The sequence below is a fragment of the Gossypium hirsutum genome, chromosome D10 (assembly GCF_007990345.1).
Source record: "Gossypium hirsutum isolate 1008001.06 chromosome D10, Gossypium_hirsutum_v2.1, whole genome shotgun sequence".
Lineage (NCBI taxonomy): Eukaryota > Viridiplantae > Streptophyta > Magnoliopsida > Malvales > Malvaceae > Gossypium > Gossypium hirsutum.
The window spans coordinates 62,089,709-62,109,867 of record NC_053446.1 but is presented as its reverse complement, the minus strand read 5'-3'; the positions used below and the strand labels follow the sequence as shown (position 1 = coordinate 62,109,867).

The following is a 20,159-nucleotide window of genomic DNA, read 5'->3' as shown; positions in this document are numbered from 1 at the left end:
TAATAACAATATTGGATTCATGATAATTTTGAATTAAAGACTCTTTAAGCCATTCAATTTTTTAAAGATGTCATTAATATTTTCACGGGGAGGGACCCACTTACACAGTGTAAAAACTAAAATAGTTTTACATACTTTTGTAATTATTTATAGGATTAATATTTTAACGATCCAACTGTTATATTTCACGGTCTATTCATGTAGATCATACATGTTAAATTCGATGTAAATTTAAAACTTCTAACTATTTATTTTATGTAAAAAAAGTCAAACATTGAATATATATTAATATATAGAATATTTCATATCAATATAATAGAGATATCGGATCGATTCGCAAATTTACATGCTTAACAAATACAATTATATTGATAAATTAAATAATTAAAATATTAATTATATAAATAATTACGAAAATATGTAAAATTACTTTAATTTCTACCATTTTACATTCCCTAATTAATTAATAAATTGATTTGCAAAATCAAGAACGTGGGGAGTTCAGGAAATGAGCTCAAAATTCAGTATTCATGTGATTAAATTTAATAGATTTAAAATTTAAATGTGTGATTATTTATATATTTTTTAATTTCCAATTACTTCTCTCGTATTTAAAGAAGTTCGGCTTAGACTAAGACGACGATCCAATCTTATCTTAAATTATTATACGATCCAATCTTATCTTAAATTATTATATTAATGTTAAATAAATAATATAGTTTCATTATGTTATATTTAGGGTAAACTATTAAAATAGTTATTTTTATTTATCTCAAGTTACATTTTAGTCACTTACGTTATCGCGTTGTAATATTTTAGTCATTGAGCCATTAATTGTCGTTAACGGTATAATGATAAGCTAACGTGACACGCTTAAATCATCATTTTGAAAAAAAAAATTAGATTAATCTATACAATTGATCTCCATATTTTTTTTTGAGCAATTTATTTATTTTTATGTTCTTTTAACTTTCTTTTTCATTCTCTTATGTTTCTCTCTCTGTTTTTCCTTTTTCCCTATTTCTTATGTAGTTTTTTGGATAAACTACACCCATAGTCACTTTTGTTTACTTTAAGTTACATTTTAGTCACTTATGTTTGAAATGTTACGTTTTTGTCACTTATGTTGTCGTATTGCAACATTTTAGTCACTGAGCTATTAATTGTCGCTAACGGTGTAACTGTAAGTTGACGTGGCACGTAAAATCATCATTTTAAACAAAAATTTTAGGGTAAATTATACAATCGATCCTCATATTTTTTCATTTTGAACAATTTAATTTTTTATGTTCATATTTAAATTTTTTAATTTTTTTTAATTATTTCCCATTATTTTATGTTTCTGCTTATATTTTCTTACATTCTCCATTTCTTTTAACATATCAAGAAGTTGAATTGGCAGTGAAGAAATAAGTAGGAAGTCGAAAACCATCATTGCCTATAACCAAAACCCATTAAACCCAAACCATGCTTTTTTCTTCATTGCCAATTCGACTTCCTGATATGTTGAAAGAAATGGAGAATATAGGAAAATAGAGGGAAAAGCATAAGAGAATGGAAAATAATGAAAAAAAAAGTTAAAAGAACATAAAAGAAAAAATTAAATTGCTCAAAATGAAAAATATGGGGACCAATTGTATAATTTAACCTAATTTTTTTGTTTGAAATGATGATTTAAAGCGCCACATTAGCGTATCATTATACCGTTAACGACAATTAACAGCTCAATAACTAAAATGTTACAACACGATAACATAAGTGACTAAAACGTAACATTTCAAACATAAGTGACTAAAACGTAACCTAAGGTAAACAAAAGTGACCATGGGTGCAATTTACCCTAGTTTTTTTTATATATTTTCCATTTGTTAAAACTAGTCTCTATACTTTTATTTTTTTGAACAATTTAATTTTTTCGACTGGGGCAAACTTGTGGGCTAGTTTTAGCAAATGAAAAACCTAGAAAAACTACGTTAAAATAAATAAAGAAGGGAGGAGAACAGAAGGAGAAGCAGAAGAGAATGGAAAAAAAAAAAGAAAAATAAAGTTAAAAGAACATAAAAGAAAAGAAATTGCTCAAAACGAAAATATATAGGGATCATTAATTGTATAATTTAACCTAAAATTTTCGTTTGAAATGATGATTTAACATGCCACGTCAGTTTTACCGTTACACCGTTAACAATAATTAACGGCTCAATGACTAAAATGTTACAACGCGATAATGTAAGTGAGTAAAACGTAACATTTCAGACATGACTAAAATGTAACCTAAGGTAAACAAAAATGACTATTTTGGTAGTTTACCCTTATATTTAATTATTATTCTTTTATACAGCGAAATTCTTTTTCTTTTTTCTTTTCTTTTTCTTTTTTTAAGTTGATACAGCGAAAATATTAATGTGAAATATGGGGATTATTAATAAATATTGATTTTGAGTTCAACTTTAAAAACAAGTTGGCATATTATTTTTTAAGAAGTCCTTTATTAGGTAAAGACTATTAATTTTATTTTAATTTATCCAAAAAGGATATTAGAAAATAAGATATGATATGATATTTTTATTCAACTAGTTTTCTTTTTCTCCTGGTGAATACACATATTTATTTTTTATAAATTAAAAATATATAACATATTTAATGTAAATAATATTTAAAATAAATATATTTTATGAATGAAAAGAAGTTAATATCATAATTTAAGTTAATAATAAAATATCAAGTAAAAAATTAAAAAATATATATTATACAAAGTAAAAAGATTAGTTTATATAATTTAAAAATAACAATCTATTATAATTAATAATAAAATTTATACGTAAATAATATTGTCTCTTTTGATGATTTGAAAGAGCACGTGAATAATAAAATAAAGTTATAATTCATAATTTTAAATTGTTATAAAATAAAGAGACTTGATCATGATGGAGATCCACTTAATAAGATATTCATAATACTCCCCCTTAGATGTCCATTGATAGATAATGTGCCTTGTTAAAACTTTATTAGGAAAAACCCTGTGGGATAAAAAACCTAATAAAGAAAAAAGAGTATCAAATCTTCTATTACAAGCTGCCTCGTTAAAGGAAAATAGTACAACTTGTTTTTAGACTCCCCCTGATGACAACATTACATTACATCTTTGAGTCAATGCATTCCAATCTTGTGTAATAGTCTTTCGAATGTTAAAGTTGGCAATGTCATTAGTAAAAAGATCTGCTAAATTCTCACTAGAACGAATTTGTTGAACATTTATATCACATTTTTTCTCAAGATCATGGGTGAAAAATAATTTTGGTGAAATATGTTTCGTTCTGTCACCTTTGATATAATTACCCTTCAATTGATACATGTTGCATTATCTTTGTATAAGATAGTTGGCATCTTTTCCTGTAAAGGCAACTTACATATCTTCTGGATATGTTGGGTCAATCACCTTAACCAAACATATTATCGACTTGCCTCATGTATTGCAATTATTTTTGCATGATTTGAAGAAGCAACAACTAATGTTTGCTTTGTTGAACATCATAATATAGCAGTACCTCCACATGTAAATAAATATACTGTTTGAGATCGACCTTTATGTGGATCTAATAAGTATCCAGCATCAACATAGCCAACTAATAGAGATTTTGAATCATTTGAATAAAATAACCCCATATCAATAATCCCTTTGAGATACATAAATACATGTTTAATTACATTCCAATGTCTATGTATTGGAGAAGAACTAAACCTTACTAACAAGTTTACAGCGAAAGTTATATCAGGTCTTGTGTTGTTTGTAAGATATATCAATGCCCCTATGTCACTTAAATATGGTACTTCAAGACCAAGAAACTCTTCACCATCCTCATAAAGACGAAATTGATCTTTATTCACATCTAATGATCGTACAACCATTGGAGTACTTAATGAGTGTGCTTTATCCATGTAAAATTTCGATAATATCTTTTCCATATAAGTTGATTAATGAACATGAATTTCATCTTTTAAATGCTCGATTTGTAAGCCAATATTAAACTTTATTTTTCCAAGATCTTTCATCTCAAATTCTTTCTTTAAACAATTTATTGTATTTTAAAGCTCTTCAGGAGTTCCAGTAATATTTAGATCATCAACATAAATATCAATTATTACAAAATTTGATCCAAACCTTTTTATAAAGACACATGGCCAAATTGGATCGTGTTTGTAACCTTTTTTTTAACAAGTATTCACTAAGATGATTGTACCACATACGTCTAAATTGTTTTCATCCATATAAACTTTTCTTTAATCTGATCTAGCAATTTTCTCAATAAAGTCTATATCTTTTTGAAATTTTAAATCCTTCAGGGATTTTCTTATAAATTTCACTATCAAGTGTACCGTATAAATAGGATGTAACAATATTCATTAGATGCATGTCAAGTTTTTCACGTACTGCCAAACTAATAAGATATCTAAACGTGATTGCATCTATCACAGGAGAATATGTCTCTTCAAAATCAATGTCGGTCCTTTGCGAAAATCCTTGTGCTACAAGTTGAACTTTATATCTTACGACTTCATCAATTTCATTTTGTTTTCGTACAAATACCCATTTATATCCTATCGGCTTTACACCTTTAGGTGTTTGGACTACAGGTCCAAAAACTTCACGTTTAGAAAGGGAAATCAATTCTGCTTGAATTGCATCTTTCTATTTTTGCCAATTTTTTCTATTTTTACATTCCTCAATAGATTTAGGCTCAGGATCTTTATTTTCTTTTATTATTTCAATAGCAATATTATAAGCAAAATTGTTGTCGACAATTACATTTTGTTTCGGTTCCATTTTTCTCGTATTGACATAACTTATTGAGATCTCTTTATTTTCATCATTTTCATTTTCACTTTTAGGTAGCTGAATCTCTTCTTGAGTTTTATAATTAGTTATGTCATGGGTCTCTTTAGGAACCCCTACCTCCACTATATGACCATATTGAATGTTTGCTCCTTTCCTTTTACAAGGATTTTTATATTTGAAACCGACCGATCTTCCACACTTCAGGCATGGATTACTTTCTTTTGCACTAACAGTTTGCACTATTAGGGCATCAATTCGTATTGGAGCATTTTCAGCTGGTATGTGAGATTTAATGAATCTGGCAGTTGATTTGTAAAATGAATCATCTGTTGAACTTCTGGTTCATATTGCTTTGTACGAGGATCTTAGACATTGATAATTCATTTCAAGTACTTTATTAATCCAACTTTTTATCCTCTCCCCTTAATGTTGGGAAAACTGACAATTCATGTATAATTAAATCTCAAATTAATAGCTCAAATATTATAAGGAGACTCATATAAATATACATTCTCAATTTCTTATTATAACCCATATTTGTGTGTTGTGGTGGAGCAGTTGGACCATATACTGCACATCCAAAAATTGTAAGATGGGAAATATTTGGCTCATGACAAAAAATCAATTCTAATGGGGAGTATTTATAATTTATTGGCTTGATGCGTACATGTAAATCAATACAATCTCATGTTGAAATAGAAAGTTTTGTTCTCATAAGTAATGATTTAGCTATTAGTTGGAGGCATTTGATAAACAATTTGTTCAACTTTTATCCCAATTGACATGCAATAATCATTGAAAACTTGGGACATAAACTCACCAACATTAGCAAGATGAATTGTTTTAATTGCATAATCTGAAATTAATCATTTGAACAAGTAATCTCGCAAACGACAGGTTGCGAGTTGGTAACGCATGTGATTATTTTGTAGATACATCTACCAAAATCATATAATATCAAAATCATCCACATAGTGAATGAATGTGCCCACATTCATTTCTGAAATGCAAGACATTAAATCTCAACTTTAGCTAGTGAGTGTCTAAGAATCAATTTTCATTGAAAACAAGCAACTAATAGGAATTCTTTAAATTAAAGAATCTTCTGGTTCTTTAATGAATGTCCATATGAATTCTCAATTAATTTTCGCATAATATATGATCCAGGATGCTCTAACTGATTATGCCAAGTAATACATGCATTTGTATTAGTAAACTTCTGGTTTACTTTAACATGTGTTTCAGTTGTACTAAATTGTAACAAATTAATAATTTTACTATCATTACTTTTACTTTGAATCCACATATAAGTGCTATTGTGACATTTACTACTGGAAATGTCAAATCAATGTGAATATTATAATGTCACTAAGTCAAAAAAATAAATATAATTTCCAAACAATTATATGCAATATTCGCTTTAGGGATAATGTCACTAAGTCAACAAAATAAATATAATTTCTAAACAATTATATGCAATATTCGCTTCAGGGAATATGCCAAAATCTTCAAATATCTTAAAAATTTTTTACAACTTCAGGTGCATTCAACCATAACGAGTTTTAGATATAATTATCATATTTTATTGCTCATAAATATATATTTCACAGTCAAATATTTTGCTTCCAACCCTTTAATGGGGATGATGACAAAAGAAGATCACAAAGATTAAAATATAAATTTATAAACCAATCATCTCTTTTTCATCCTTTCAAAATAGATATTTATAAAAATAGTGATTCATATGAAATATAATATTTTCCTCATTCATAATCTCAATATAAGGTCCATTGTAAATATCTTTTAAAACTAATAGATTAACCATCACAAGATATTAATATATTAGCTCTTCAGGAGCTTTCGACTAATTTTGTACTACTAAATATTGAAATAATATTTGTTTTTTCAGTATCAAATAAGACAAATATTTTCTGTCTGTAATGATAGAATTCATTACTACATTCTCATATCCTTCCTCAAATAATATTAATAGAAACAAAATATTTGGGCAAACACCACATATATGGCCAATAATATTTCATATCATATTGATAATATAAGTTATATTTATCCTTTGAAGAGTTATCTTGAAAACTCTTATTGTTCTTTTATATATTAGTATGTTCCCACTTTTAGTGGTTCATTATTATATCTGTTATTTTCTTTATATTTGCATTCACTTCAGGGAATGCAATAAATTTGGTAGGACAGATTTCTAAATGTTTTTATTGATTTTTTATTTCATAATTACCATCGTAAACATGCTTGGATTTTAAATCAGAATCTATCCATTCATGTTGTCATGATTATTCTCCAATTATAATAAACATGATATAATAAATAAAATATAATAAAATATACCTGAAGATCTTTAACATCAACGTCATCGCCTTGACATAATCCATTCTTAAGAACAAAAAGTAAAATAAGTTAATCAAAACAATGGTAACGTATAATGAAAGAAGAATGAAAAATAATAATCAAATATGAAACATTAAATAAAAGAAACTTCCTGTAAAAACTTTGCATCTTGCCGTCAAAGATATTGAAAATCATGAAGGATAAATTTGATCATCGATAAAAGCAACTATCACTTTGAGTAAGATCGTGCTGATAACGTGTTATAAAATAAAGAGAGATGGAGATAATAAAGAACAAAGAAAATATGAAAGCAACAGAGAATGTGCCGACTCCCCTATCATCATGTCACCAACTTCCTTGGCCTTCCGGCACTAGGCAGGCGTCAGCCCCCATATATGGTCTTACGACTTTGCGAAGACCTGTGTTTTTGGTAAACAGTCGCTCAGGCCTGGTCACTGTGACCCCCTTTGTGAGGAGGCACCCCTTCTCCCGAAGTTACGGAGCTATTTTGCCGAGTTCCTTAGGGAGAGTTGTCTCGCGCCCCTAGGTATTCTCTACCTACCCACCTGTGTTGGTTTCAGGTACAGGTACCCTTTTGTTGAAGGTCGTTCAAGCTTTTTTTGGGAGTATAGCATGGGTTACTTCAGCGCTGTAGCGCCTGGTACTCGAACATTGGCTCGGGGCATAACTATTATAACTATTAGAATTTAAAGTACATCAAAACTTTATCTTGATCATGATTGACATCCACTTAATAAGATATTCATAACATAAATTAAATTATAAATATTTTTAAATGTTAATTTAGTAATACGATAGAAAATGATAAATATTCTCGTCAATTCAATTTTTTTTCCAAACTTATATATATTATAGATGATATACATTTTTACTTAAAAAATGCAAATTTTATAGTTGAGAGACAATTTTCCATTAAAATTTTTGTAAATATTCATCAGATCATATTTGAATTTATATTTTAATTTTCGTTTAAATATATTTTTATTTCAAATAAAAAATTTATTTATATTAAGAATCTTATTAAAATATATTTATTAGTAGTTAAATTATGGGTAAGTTTTCATTTTAATCATTAAACTAAAAAAGTTACAATTTGGTCACTAAACTTTTTAAAGTTTCATTTATGTCGTTGGGATATTAAAATCGATACTATATGATTCTCTTTGTTTGCATTGTTGCACCAATCAAAAGCTCTCTTTCCCCTTCTCTTCTATAGTTCAACTTTTTTTTTCATGAAACAAGTTTAGACATCACAAATCTACGAATCAAAATTCAAACAAATTTTTTCTTTGATCTTCGACATTGATCGTTAAATCGACTTGGACCTAAGGTATGTTCTTCTACTCGTTGATGAGTATTGATCCACCGTATCGATTGTCGAATTATCACTTGGAGCTCCCTGACAGCCTAGTGGCTTAAATAAAAACTTTTGAATAGTTTAGTGACTTAAATAAAAATTTCCAAACAATTCAGTGACCAAATTGTAACTTTTTTAATTAAGTGACCAAGATAAAACTTACCCTTACTTTAACAATTAATGGTGTAATTTATCCTAAAAATATAACTTAATTTGCGTATAAGAAAATATTTTAATAATTTATAATTGAATTGGTATAGATAAATTAAAAGCTAATGTCGTATCTAAAAACTTATCCAGTTACAAACCTAAAATTAAGGACTTACTTGAATATAATAAAAATATTAGGGTTTTTTTATTATTTAAAAAAAAAAAAGAAAAAAAGACCGTTTCTTTTGGTGGCGGGAAACACGCAAGAAACGACAGTTCACGTTCGCGCGTAGCATCGAAACGACAAAAAAAACGCGAAAAACATGTCCCTACAAAATACCCACCTTTTTTTTTTCCTTCTTTTTCTTCCTCAAATCATCAAATTTATTATCTTCATTGTTTATTTATTCCAAATCTAAAGTTTCAATTTTTTCCCCAATCTTCGATTCAATCCCAAAAAACCCATTTCCCAGATTTTTGTTTTGTGTTTCTTTTTTTAATAAACCGCCCATTTGTTTTTTTAAAAGAATTTGCATGCACAATTTGATTTTTTTAATATATATATAAGGTGTTTGACCTACCTACTTGTTCTACATGTCGGCTTGTCTTTTTGTTTCGTGAATTATAAGCAAGACAAAATTATTTGATCCCTTATGTTATCTTATTCTTTTAATCATACCCAATAATCAATCCTTTGAGAAAAAAAAAACACACTATGAAATGAAGTGATTTTGATGGTATTTTTGTTCAGCATCTAAAACCCTAATCTCATTTCCAACATTCCAAATAAGGTCAGATCTTTCTTCCAATTTCTTTCCCCTTTTTTCTTTCTGGGTTTTCTTTTCTCTTTCTTGGGTTCTTCTTTCTACTATTTTGTTAAATCTTTTTTATGTTTGCTTTTGTTAAAGTTTGATTCTTTTGTTAAAGAAAAAAGAAGGGTTTTCTTTTATTTGTTTCAATGTATTTTTAAAAAATGATTATGGGGTTGAACTTTAGACTTTGTTTTCATGCGAGGGTTCTAATTATTACTTTTGACAAGAAAGTGAATTTTAATGATTTTGTTTCTTACATATTTATTACTCTTAGCTTTACTTTTTTTTTGTTTGCATTTATGAGTCTTCTATGAACTTTTTTTTTTACCTCCCTATATTCTTGGCTTTATCATATATGCTCATATGACTGCTTTAATCTTCTTGTTTTTAAAGTTTAATTTTTTTAATTGACAAAAAAATGATGTTTATGGTAAGTAAATCATATGTTCTTCTTTGTGGAGATATGAAATTTGTTAATTGTTGCTTTAATTTAGTTAGTTTTTAGTTCTAAATTTGTTAATTGTTCCATTTGTAGCAGATTGTATATGCATTTTGCCAATTTGAGGATGCGATTGAATTAAGGGAGTGATTGTTTCGAGTAGACGAAATGTCGAAAAACACGGCCACACCAAGTGTGATTGCAAGATTAATGGGTCTTGATGAACTGCAATCTCAGCAAGCTGTCAATAAGGAGAGGAAGCAACAAAGAGTGCTCTCGGAGAATTATCTGCGTAAAGTTGCTTCGATAGGTGCTTGGGAGAAACGGTTGTTTAATGAACGGCGTTCGTTTCGGTTTAGCATTGAAGAGCAAAAGGAGTTCAAGGTTGCATTTGAAGTAATAGAGTCATTGGACTTAAGATCGTCTCGGGAACAAAGGCATATCAAAGGACCAAATTGTTTCGAGAAACCGGATTATATGATTACCGATCAAGAAGGTGTCCCTTTTCAAGAAAATCCTAAGCTGTTTCAAGAACTCGAGAATGGCTTCGTGAATGATTCCCTAAGGGAATATGGTACTTCTATGGTTCCTAGATTTCATCTGGAATCGAGCAACGAACGATGGCCTTCCTCTAGAAAAATTGTCATTTTGAAACCAAAGTCCGGAGAGTCCGAGACTGATAAGAACAACAAAGGGTTCCTTGGTTGCGGAAAAGGAAATTTGTATACTCAAGTTAAGGAGAGGAAGAACTTCCCCGATGATGTGAAATCCACAGGGTGTAGGTCTATCCATTCCTCTGAAACCGAAGTTTCTTTCGAGCCACCGAGGTTAGGATTCAGTGATGCTCAAGGTCTTACAAATGAGCCAGAGCTCATGATGGTTTCTTCCCGAAGTAACTCTGATATGAACAACTGGTACAAGCCCTTATGTCACGACTTAGATGGATCATATGTGGCTCAGGAAGCAAAGAAGCAAATCTCGGAAAGATGGAGGATGAATAAAGAGTTTCGGGAAAATGGGCCCTCTTTTGGGGGTAGAGGCAGAAGCAGAACTCTTGGTGAAATGCTCGCATTGTCTGACCATGCTAAACGTGCAAACTTTCGTGGTCCTTTAGGTATTAGCAGTAGAGATGGCTGGAAAAACAGGGGCAACGGAGACTTAATAAAGTTGAGATCTCAAGTGTATTCTACGTCTGTTAGAAGTCCTATAATCAGGACTACTCCAAAAGCTTTCCATGTTGATTCGTATATGACAATGAGGCCGGTGTTTCCTTGGTCAAGAAGAAAGTGGGTTAAGCAAGGTTCCAACGGGAAAGATTGTCCGAAACAAAGAAACTCAGGACCCAAATGCAAGCAGTATCCATCTAGTCCAGACCGAGAATCACAAAAGAATCACTTGCCCGAAGACAAACCTGTTATCAATAATACATACGAGGAGAACGACCTCGAGAAGTGGGATCCTGAGTCGTTAAAGCGTGGTATCGTTCACTCTGGTTCTAAAAATGAAATCATCCCAATTGATCAATGGAACAACATCAAAGGTAGGAAAATGTCTACTGAGGATTATCCCGAGTCATCAACGTACTCACCTGCATCTCGAACCATTGTCCCTGATGTGGTGGTTGTAGTAGAAACTACAGATGCTGGCAAGTCTACCCAAGATCATAATGAGCACCGGTTTGAACCAATGGACTGTACTATCTCCGATAGAGATCACGATTCTTCTTTTGGAATCCCCGACACTTGGAATCAACAGGTTCGATGTTCCTTTCCTTTTTAAGCATCCAATTATTATGGTAGGATTAATAAATACTAGTACTATGCTTTGCACAAAAGGTGGATGTACAATACAGTCAATGTGCACGATACATGCGGACTATATTTTGTGCTCGATACATCGAGCTTTTAATAACTTTCTTTGGATGTTTTCGTTATTCTAATTTTCCAGCTTTAATTTTGAGCTACTCATTGTCTTTGAAACATGGATATCCTTGAACTTTTGCACTATAATCTTGCAGGAAGATATATCGATGAAGATATCTGAACAGTACGGCACCGACCCTGACTTTCTCGTGAACTTGGAAGCAGCTAATCAGCCCAGTCCAGTTTCGGTTTTGGAAGCACCATTCACGGAAGGGAATTTATTGAGCTCTAAATGCTTTCTGAGTGTCACTGCTAGCTTAAATGGTTAGTAAAACTGAAGATTCCTTGACCACTTGGATTTTTGCCTCATTTGTATAAATCCAATTAAATTTTTTCATGTTCTTGTTTTGTAACAGATGTGAAGCGGCAACTCGAATTTCTAAGATCGGAGTCAATTGAAGACTACTCAGAAGGACCGGGAATGGTTGTTTCAAGTGACGACGAAACTGATCCAACAGAAGACTCTTTAAAGGAATGTGATGTAAATGAATACTCGACAAAGTCATTCAGAATAGCAGAGAGCAGGGATTTCTCCTATTTAGTCGATGTCTTGACTGAGGCAGGCTTTCATACTAGAAACCCCGATATACTCAACGGATGGCACTCTGCTGAAACCCCAATAAGCCTCTCGGTTTTCGAGACATTAGAGAAGAAGTACGGTGAACAAATATCTTGGAAAAGGTCAGCAAGGAGGCTACTGTTCGACCGCATAAATTTGGGTTTAATCAAAATCCTCCAGCCATGCTTACGAGACCCTATGTGGACAAAACCTGTTGCAAGAAGACTTATTAGCTACGCACAGAACTTGAAAGAAATTGAGGAAGAGCTGTACATGTTATTGGTTAGCCAAGAAAATGAAGCGAAAACGAACTCATCTGAGAAAGTATTCGGAAAAGACGATGGATGGTTATCCTTAGGATATTATATTGAAGCAATTGGTAGAGAAATAGAGAATTCATTGATTGATGAGCTAGCAGCAGAGATTGTTAGCCTATAGAGTTCTTTTTTTTTTTTCCTCATGGTTTTGGCAGATATATTTACATGCATCTTAAAAACCAAAAGTGAATCCTTTTTTTTTTCTTTCATTTTTTTTTCGGATTTTTTTGCATTCTAATGTTGCATTAGCGTGAGAAAGTGAGTGAGTGAGAGATATATGTAGGGAAAATTTTTTATCAATGTCAGCCATGTTAATGTATTGAAAAAGATACATACATACATAACATGGTTCATTCTTTGCATTGGTGTGAAAACTCTTATATATGTATGGATGCATTTGTTGGGATGATGGCATATACCATGATGCCTTATTATTGTAGGTTTTGTTTCAAAAAGAAATGAAATGAAAAAAGAAAGCCGATTCTATGTATTTTTTTTTCTTTCTTTTTCCTTGTGGTGATTAGTTTATGAAGTTAAACAATTTGCTGTAAATTTTTGGGATTGCCATTGATGAACTCTGCAAGAACTATCTGTCTGTCATTTGATCCAATATTATATATTCTGTGAAGAACTTGGTGGTTCAGTTTGATTCTTATTTGGTTGCAGTTGAAAGCCTTTCTGGTGAGCAAAACCATATGTAAGCCACTCTTCCAAATAGGGTTAATGTTACAGTTGGCCCCCGAACTTTCATCTAATTTGCAATATGGTACTTGTATAAATTAAATGACAACAATTATATAGTTTTTTTGTTTAAAATTTTTTTATTGCTTAAAAATAAAAATAAAAAGAGAGTATCAATTAATTAATTAACCCGTAAAATCATATTCAAAATCCAAAACTAATCATAAAATGGCACGTGTCATTCATTTATTCCTTGTTGCTAAGTCCGCGTGTAAATTAAAGGATGGTGAAGCTTTGGGGTAAATTGATACATGACAGAATAGTACAAGCACCGAATTAGATATTCTCTTTGTATAGGTACACATTGCACATTAGATGAAAGTTTAGGGACCAATTGTGACATTAACCCTTCCAAATATTCTTTCTAATCCACTTTCATTATTCGAAGGTGGGGTTACACGTACAAGTGGAATTGCTATGAACTGATAATATAAAAATATTTTATTACATACTACTCCACTTTCTAATGTTTTTGTTGAGATCATATAATATAAACATTAGACCATGGAAACGACTTTAACAACTCCATTTTTTGTGCTCCCTATGAAACTCAACCTATATATACACATACATACATGCACTCACATCATCCAATTCAGTAAGAAAAATAGTAAAGCAACTCTTCTTCAACATACTAGCTATGGAAACCTACAAACTCATTTCTATCCTTCTTTCCTTCGCAATTATTGCATTCTCCACTTCTGCAAGAATGCTTGATGAGCAACCCTCGAATCCGGTCGTGCCACCTGTTGCTACGGCCACCCCAATAGTCCCACAGCCTAATCCTACTGGAGCCGTTGTTGGCAACCCTGGTGTGGCTGCAGGTGCAGCCACTGGTCCTATTCCCACAGGAACCACTGTTGGGAACCCAGGTGTAGGTGCTGCAGCCAGTGGTCCCATTCCCACAGGACCCAATGTTGCCAACTCTGGTGCTGGTGCAGCCACTGCTGACCACCCCTTGATCTTCTTCATGCATGATATCCTAGGTGGGTCAAACCCCACTGCTATAGCAATCACTGGTGTGGTCAACAACCCTGCAGTCAACGGTCAACTTGCATTCCCCAAACCAAATGGTGCTAACCTCCCGGTCAACAATGGGGTAGACGAAAATAGCGGCAACAATGGTTTCTTAAACAACAACAACATCCCATTGCTGTCAGGTCTCGGTGGCAACGCACAAGCAATGTTGCAAAACGGTAACAACAACGGCGGTGGATTCCCAGCCTTAGTGGGTGGCCAAGTTCCGGCAGGCTCCACTCTCCAAAAGCTCATGTTCGGAACCATGACCGTCATCGATGACGAGTTGACAATAGGACATGAGCTAACTTCTGGATTCATTGGTAAGGCACAAGGATTCTACGTTGCTAGTTCAGTCGATGGAACTAGCCATACAATGGCGTTTACAGCAATGTTCGAGAGTGGACACTACGCTGACACGCTTAGCTTCTTCGGGGTTCATCGAACCGGGGCATCGGAGTCGCATTTGGCCATCATGGGGGGGACAGGAAAATATGTGAATTCAAAAGGGTTTGCAATTGTGAGGATTGTACCAGCGAGTAATCAAACAGGGGAGACTGATGGGTTTCAAACAGTGCTAGAGTTCAATGTTTATCTGACCTATTAGATGAAGGGTGCCCACATAGTTTGGTGTGTGATTTTTAAGTGAAAGTGACTTTAATTTGGTGTGATTTACATATTTGGTATGTTGTACTCCTATATATGAATATTATCTAAAGTTGTAATCTTATGAACATGAAAAACAATGAAATTTATAATCCAAAAAATGAACTTATTTATGCTCAATGTATATGCCAAAGAAAAAAAATGGAAGTTATAATTTTTAAAATATTATCCTTATTTATTATTTTTAATAATCTTATTATTGCTAAAATATTTATAAATAATAAAAAGGATTAAAATTGTTAAATTTCATTGATAATTATCATAAGATTTAAAAAAATAAAATAAAACTTTCTCAGAATTTTAATCAATATTTTTCAACAAACGTAAAATGTTAGTAAAATAATTCATTCATCAATCATTTAAAGAAATTATGTTGTAGTTAATGAGGTCTTGGTTCAATTGGTAAGGTGGAAGTCTTAGGTCTCGAGTATTCAGATTCGGGATTTACTATGTGTAGGTTTCCGAGTCCCCTCATATGCGGTTGTCATGAGTAAGTTTTAGTCTAGTTAGTTCCAGTCAGTTTGTTGGCTTTAGTCTAGATTATATTAGTTTGTAGTTTGTTTGTGATGTAATGGTTTAATTTTGCTTTGCGATTTAATCAATTTGTTGACTTTAGTCTGGATTGTATCAGATCTTAGCTTGTTTTTGATGTGATGATTTGATTCTGCATCGTAATTACTCAAGCTATTTGTTTGAAACAATTTAATAATAAAAAAGTCATTTCAATCCTCCATTTATTTTTCGTCTCTTTTAGTCCTTAAACTTGTGTTTTTTGTCAAATTACCTAAAAATAGATGGAAAAGTTAATCTTTTTTAACTTTCCTGATGTGGTATACACACAAATTGTCAAATGAATGACACATCAGTATTTAATTAATTTTTAAGAATTAAAAAAATGTAAAAGTTATTAAAATAATTTAGAAGTATAAATAGAAGCAAAAAAGTCATTAAATAATTAAAAGTCATTAAAATAATTAATTAACTTTTTTATCCAATATAGGGTAATTTGACAAATGTGCAAGTTTAAGGACAAAAAGAGATAAAAAAATAAATAGAGGACTAAAATAGTTATTTTTTTTGGTAAAGTTAGAGGGTAAAAAAAATTCTGCAAAAAAGGGAAAAAAATCGTGTTAAAAACACCCGTTGTAAAAAAGGAAATATATATAAGATTTACAGAATCTACTTATCAAAATTGGGCATTTGGTCTAGTGGTATGATTCTCGCTTAGGGTGCGAGAGGTCCTGAGTTCAATTCTCGGAATGCCCCATGTTTAACTTTTGCTGTTTTTGTTCCTTTTAGATTAGGATAAAAGTACCTAATAGATCCCTGTATTATAGGGACGGTATCATATTAGTCCCTCTATTATTAAATGCTTTAATTTAGTCTCTACTAATAAAAAGAATCAATAAGGTCAAATTAGAATAAACTTAACATTTATTATTTAAAAATCATTTAACAGATTTATTATTTTAAAATTTTTTATGGTTCTGTAGATGAATTTTTTTATTTGGAATTAAATTGAATTGAGAAAAATCATTTTCAAAACATTTTTTAAATAGTAAATGTTAATTCAATTACAATTTGGCTTTATTTAATTATTTTTAATAGTAAAGGAACTAAATTAATCCATTTAATAATAGAGTGACTAATTTGACCAAATCCTTATAATATAGTAACCTCCAAGTATTTTAACATCACTTTTAGAAGCATTTCTAATTTTTTTTATCAATAGAATGATTTATATGATATTTTAATATTTTGATTGGATCATGAATTTGTAAAAACAGGGACAAACTCATAAATTTTTATTAGGGGTCGAAATTAAATTGTATATGTTTAAGATAGTAAAAATACAATTTTACCATTTTAATATCTATATCTTTATAATTTTTTTAAAGGATTAAATCAAATTTTTATCATTTTGAAGGAAGACAAAGTACAATTTTATCTTTACTAATTTAAATTTTTATAAATTTTTATAAATTTTTAAGAAAGTTAAATGTAAATTTTTTCATTTTAGGGCTGGTCTCCACCAGCTACGCACTCGTGTAAAAGTATACCTCAATTAATGTAGATGAAAACAAAATACTGAAGTTCTTTTTTTTTTTTCAAAATGTAAATTTATAAATTTATAATCAATCACTAATTAAAAGTGACATTGGATTTTACATAACATAAACCAATATACATCAACACATATTCACCAGTAAATTTCAATACCAAACCCAATATGAAATCCACACTTAAATTTTAGCCATCACACAATATATAAAATAGTAGAAAACATGAACCACCATTAATGACCACCAGCCTCCAAGCTGCTAATATCACTCAGTGAGGTACACATTGAAATGCAGGATTGTATCGACACCATCAGTTATATGCTGATTCTCCTGGTTGAGAAGTGTCTCAACCGTGGCGTACCCTCTTGTGTTCTCGTACTTCCCGGTCCCACCGATCACCGCGATCTGCGATTCAGGTGACACGGTCCTATGAACGCCGAAGAAACTAATGGTGTCTTCGATTTCGTGACCATGTTCACCTCCATGTAATAAAACTGTCAATGCAATGGTTTGGCTAGAACCATCTACTGAGCTAGCCAAATAGAACCCTTGTGCTTTGCCTAGGATAGCTGAACCTAACTCGTGGGCTTCGGTTAGTTGATCGTCGATGACGGTTATGGTACCGAACATGAGACGTTGGAGAGAGCCGGGTGGGAGTTGGCCTGCGGTGACGAAAGGGTTGCTGTCGGAATTGATAACGCTGTCGCTGTTGTGGGAGTTTTGGACGACAACACTGGTTTGTGCACCTGTTAGACCTGTTAGGAAAGGGACATTGTTGGGGTTAATAAGGTTGTTGATGTTTTTAAGGTTGTTAATGCTGTTGCCTGTCAGAAGTGGAGCAGCTCCTTCCACTGGGAAAATGTTGTTGTTGGTTTTTGAGAATGGTATGCCATTGATTTCTTGGTTGGCAATCACACCAGTCACTACCCTGGCTGATGGGTGTGTTCCACCTAAGATGTCATGCATGAAAAAGGACAATGCAGGTTCGTGCGAGCCCGGGTTAGCCCCTGTGGCAGCCGCCGCTCCTGGTCCCGTTGCGGCACCACCTGCAACAGGTGCTGCAGGAGTGTCTACTGGTGCGTCATCATCATCAGCAGGGGCTTCTGGTGCTGCAGGGGTAGCTACTGGTGCCTCATCCTCACTAGCTGGGGCAGCCACGGTGGGAACCGGAGGATCGTCCTCTGGGACACTTGGAGTGGCGGCAGGGACCACTTGGCCACTCGGCTTGTCGTCGACGACTTGGGGTTGCGGTTCAACCTCATCAAGGACCCTAGCTGAATTGACACAAGTGAAGGTGATAGCCACCAACAAAAGATAGATGATTGCCTTGAATGTTTTGGAAGTGAGCATGGGAGCTTTTGCCATTGTTTAAGATTGTTTTTAGCTAAGATGTATACTATTTTGATGGATTGAATGTAAGTGTTTCACTTGCCTATATATATAGTTTATAGGGTATATGTATATACATATATATTCACATATATGTGATGAGAAAGTGGATTTGATGATATGAAGTAGTTAAAAAAAACCCAATTTTTTAACGAAGTGCTTTGGTTGGAAAAAAACCTAATTCTAATGATATGATTAAAGGAATATTGGTTACACAAACTTTATGGTATGGTTGGATTCTTTACAATATTTTATATATACTGGATTTACATTAAAAGAGATTGATGGTAAATAAAATTGGAGAAAATTTTATAAATCATTAAATTTTTGCTAAGTAAATCAATTTTATTGATTTTTATTCGGATTTAAATACGAGTATTGTGTGTATTAAATATGAGTATGTTGAATTAATTTTTAAATAATTTGTCACTGTTATAAATTTACCTTCCAGGTTTCTTGTATATGTATCTTCTTACAATGGTAGCCATTGAGTTTCCATCTATATTATTTTGGACTCTTCTTTTCTTTCTTCGAGTAAAATATTCATTCTTGGTACATCTTTTAAATGATAGAATTGCACTTTTAATCCCTCTTAATTTCAATAATCAATTAAATTCCTTTCGGTCTCATTGTTAAATGAAAAATATGCAATTTTAGCCCTTCTCAAACATTAAAAATTTAATTTAAGTCATTTGAATACAATTTTTTTAATTTTATCTCGGTTTCACTACATCCTAGCGAGTTTAATGAAGTTTACTCATAAATGTTTTAATTTTTCATTTACGAAAGTCTCGAGATAAGAGAAAGAATTGCAGACTAAAGATCCAGACTCCAAGTCCAGACAACAGTACCAACTGAGTTAAACTTCGGTTTTAGGGACTGACATATTCTTGGGCTATGGCCCCTTAGTTAAATGATAAAATTGCAACTTTAGTCCTTACCAAATTTTAATAATCCAATTTAGTTCCTTTTAACCTGTTTGTTAGATGTAAAAATTGCAATTTTAGCTTCTCTCAAAACTTTTTTAAAAAATAATTTAAGCCATTTTAATATAAAAATTTTAGCTTCAAACCTCTACTTTTTTTTTAAAATTTTATTTCAGTCCCATTACAGAATTTCTAATTTTCTCCTAACAAAGTTCACTCATAATTATTCTTTTCTTTTAAAGAAATCTCAAAATAAGGAAAAGAGTTACAAATTTAAGATTCAAATTTCGAATTAGAAAACTTTTCATATCTTAAAAATGATTGCATTAGATACACCAACTAAATTAAATTTCGGGTTTAAAGAAATATATTAAACTGAAAACACATGTTGTAAACTAAAAAGTAAGTCCAATTTATTTGCAAACAAATGAACTTATAATACACATATAGTTTATCAATCAAGCTATAAATTAACTAAGATAAACATTGAACAATAGCAACTTGTTAACCCCTTGTTTCATTGCCATTGCAGAATTAGGCCTTAATTCCACAAATTTTACTGTTGCATAACCATTAGCACCAACA

At 31.6% G+C, this 20,159-nt stretch overlaps 3 protein-coding genes and 1 non-coding gene across 7 annotated transcripts; 3 read left to right on the top strand and 1 right to left on the bottom strand.

The window, feature by feature from the left end:
- Positions 1 to 9,117: 9,117 nt before the first annotated feature.
- On the top strand, positions 9,118 to 13,262 carry LOC107930736 (uncharacterized). Of its 4 annotated transcripts, none has more exons than XM_016862455.2 (4): positions 9,118 to 9,514; positions 10,074 to 11,729; positions 11,992 to 12,160; positions 12,253 to 13,262. In XM_016862455.2, exons 2-4 carry the CDS (start codon positions 10,143 to 10,145, stop codon positions 12,891 to 12,893), a joined length of 2,397 nt encoding a protein of 798 aa, XP_016717944.1. In that variant the 5' UTR covers positions 9,118 to 9,514; positions 10,074 to 10,142; the 3' UTR covers positions 12,894 to 13,262. The 4 variants fall into 4 exon arrangements, with proteins under 4 accessions (XP_016717944.1, XP_040959487.1, XP_040959488.1 ...); XM_041103553.1 differs by having other exon boundaries at positions 10,071 to 11,729; XM_041103554.1 differs by having other exon boundaries at positions 9,118 to 9,965; positions 10,071 to 11,729.
- A 727-nt stretch (positions 13,263 to 13,989) lies between these two features.
- Positions 13,990 to 15,266, top strand: LOC107930672 (dirigent protein 25). The gene has a single exon (XM_016862382.2). The coding sequence runs from the start codon at positions 14,154 to 14,156 to the stop codon at positions 15,135 to 15,137; it is 984 nt and encodes a 327-aa protein (XP_016717871.1). The 5' UTR covers positions 13,990 to 14,153; the 3' UTR covers positions 15,138 to 15,266.
- A 1,124-nt stretch (positions 15,267 to 16,390) lies between these two features.
- Positions 16,391 to 16,462, top strand: TRNAP-AGG (transfer RNA proline (anticodon AGG)). The gene has a single exon. It is a non-coding gene; the product is annotated as a tRNA-Pro (tRNA).
- Positions 16,463 to 17,326: 864 nt separating this feature from the next.
- LOC107930684 (dirigent protein 9) lies at positions 17,327 to 18,679 on the bottom strand. Its single transcript, XM_041103552.1, has one exon. The coding sequence runs from the start codon at positions 18,622 to 18,624 to the stop codon at positions 17,524 to 17,526; it is 1,101 nt and encodes a 366-aa protein (XP_040959486.1). The 5' UTR covers positions 18,625 to 18,679; the 3' UTR covers positions 17,327 to 17,523.
- Between the last annotated feature and the right edge of the window lie 1,480 nt (positions 18,680 to 20,159).

What these genes read in the sequence shown, in the direction of transcription:
- LOC107930672 (XM_016862382.2), top strand. Translation starts at nt 14,154, where the DNA reads ATGGAAACCTACAAACTCATTTCTATCCTTCTTTCCTTCGCAATTATT.
- LOC107930736 (XM_016862455.2), top strand. Translation starts at nt 10,143, where the DNA reads ATGTCGAAAAACACGGCCACACCAAGTGTGATTGCAAGATTAATGGGT. An exon ending in CCGACACTTGGAATCAACAG is followed by an intron (nt 11,730 to 11,991) that starts GTTCGATGTTCC and finishes ATAATCTTGCAG; the next exon opens with GAAGATATATCGATGAAGAT. An exon ending in TGTCACTGCTAGCTTAAATG is followed by an intron (nt 12,161 to 12,252) that starts GTTAGTAAAACT and finishes GTTTTGTAACAG; the next exon opens with ATGTGAAGCGGCAACTCGAA.
- LOC107930684 (XM_041103552.1), bottom strand. Translation starts at nt 18,624, where the DNA reads ATGGCAAAAGCTCCCATGCTCACTTCCAAAACATTCAAGGCAATCATC.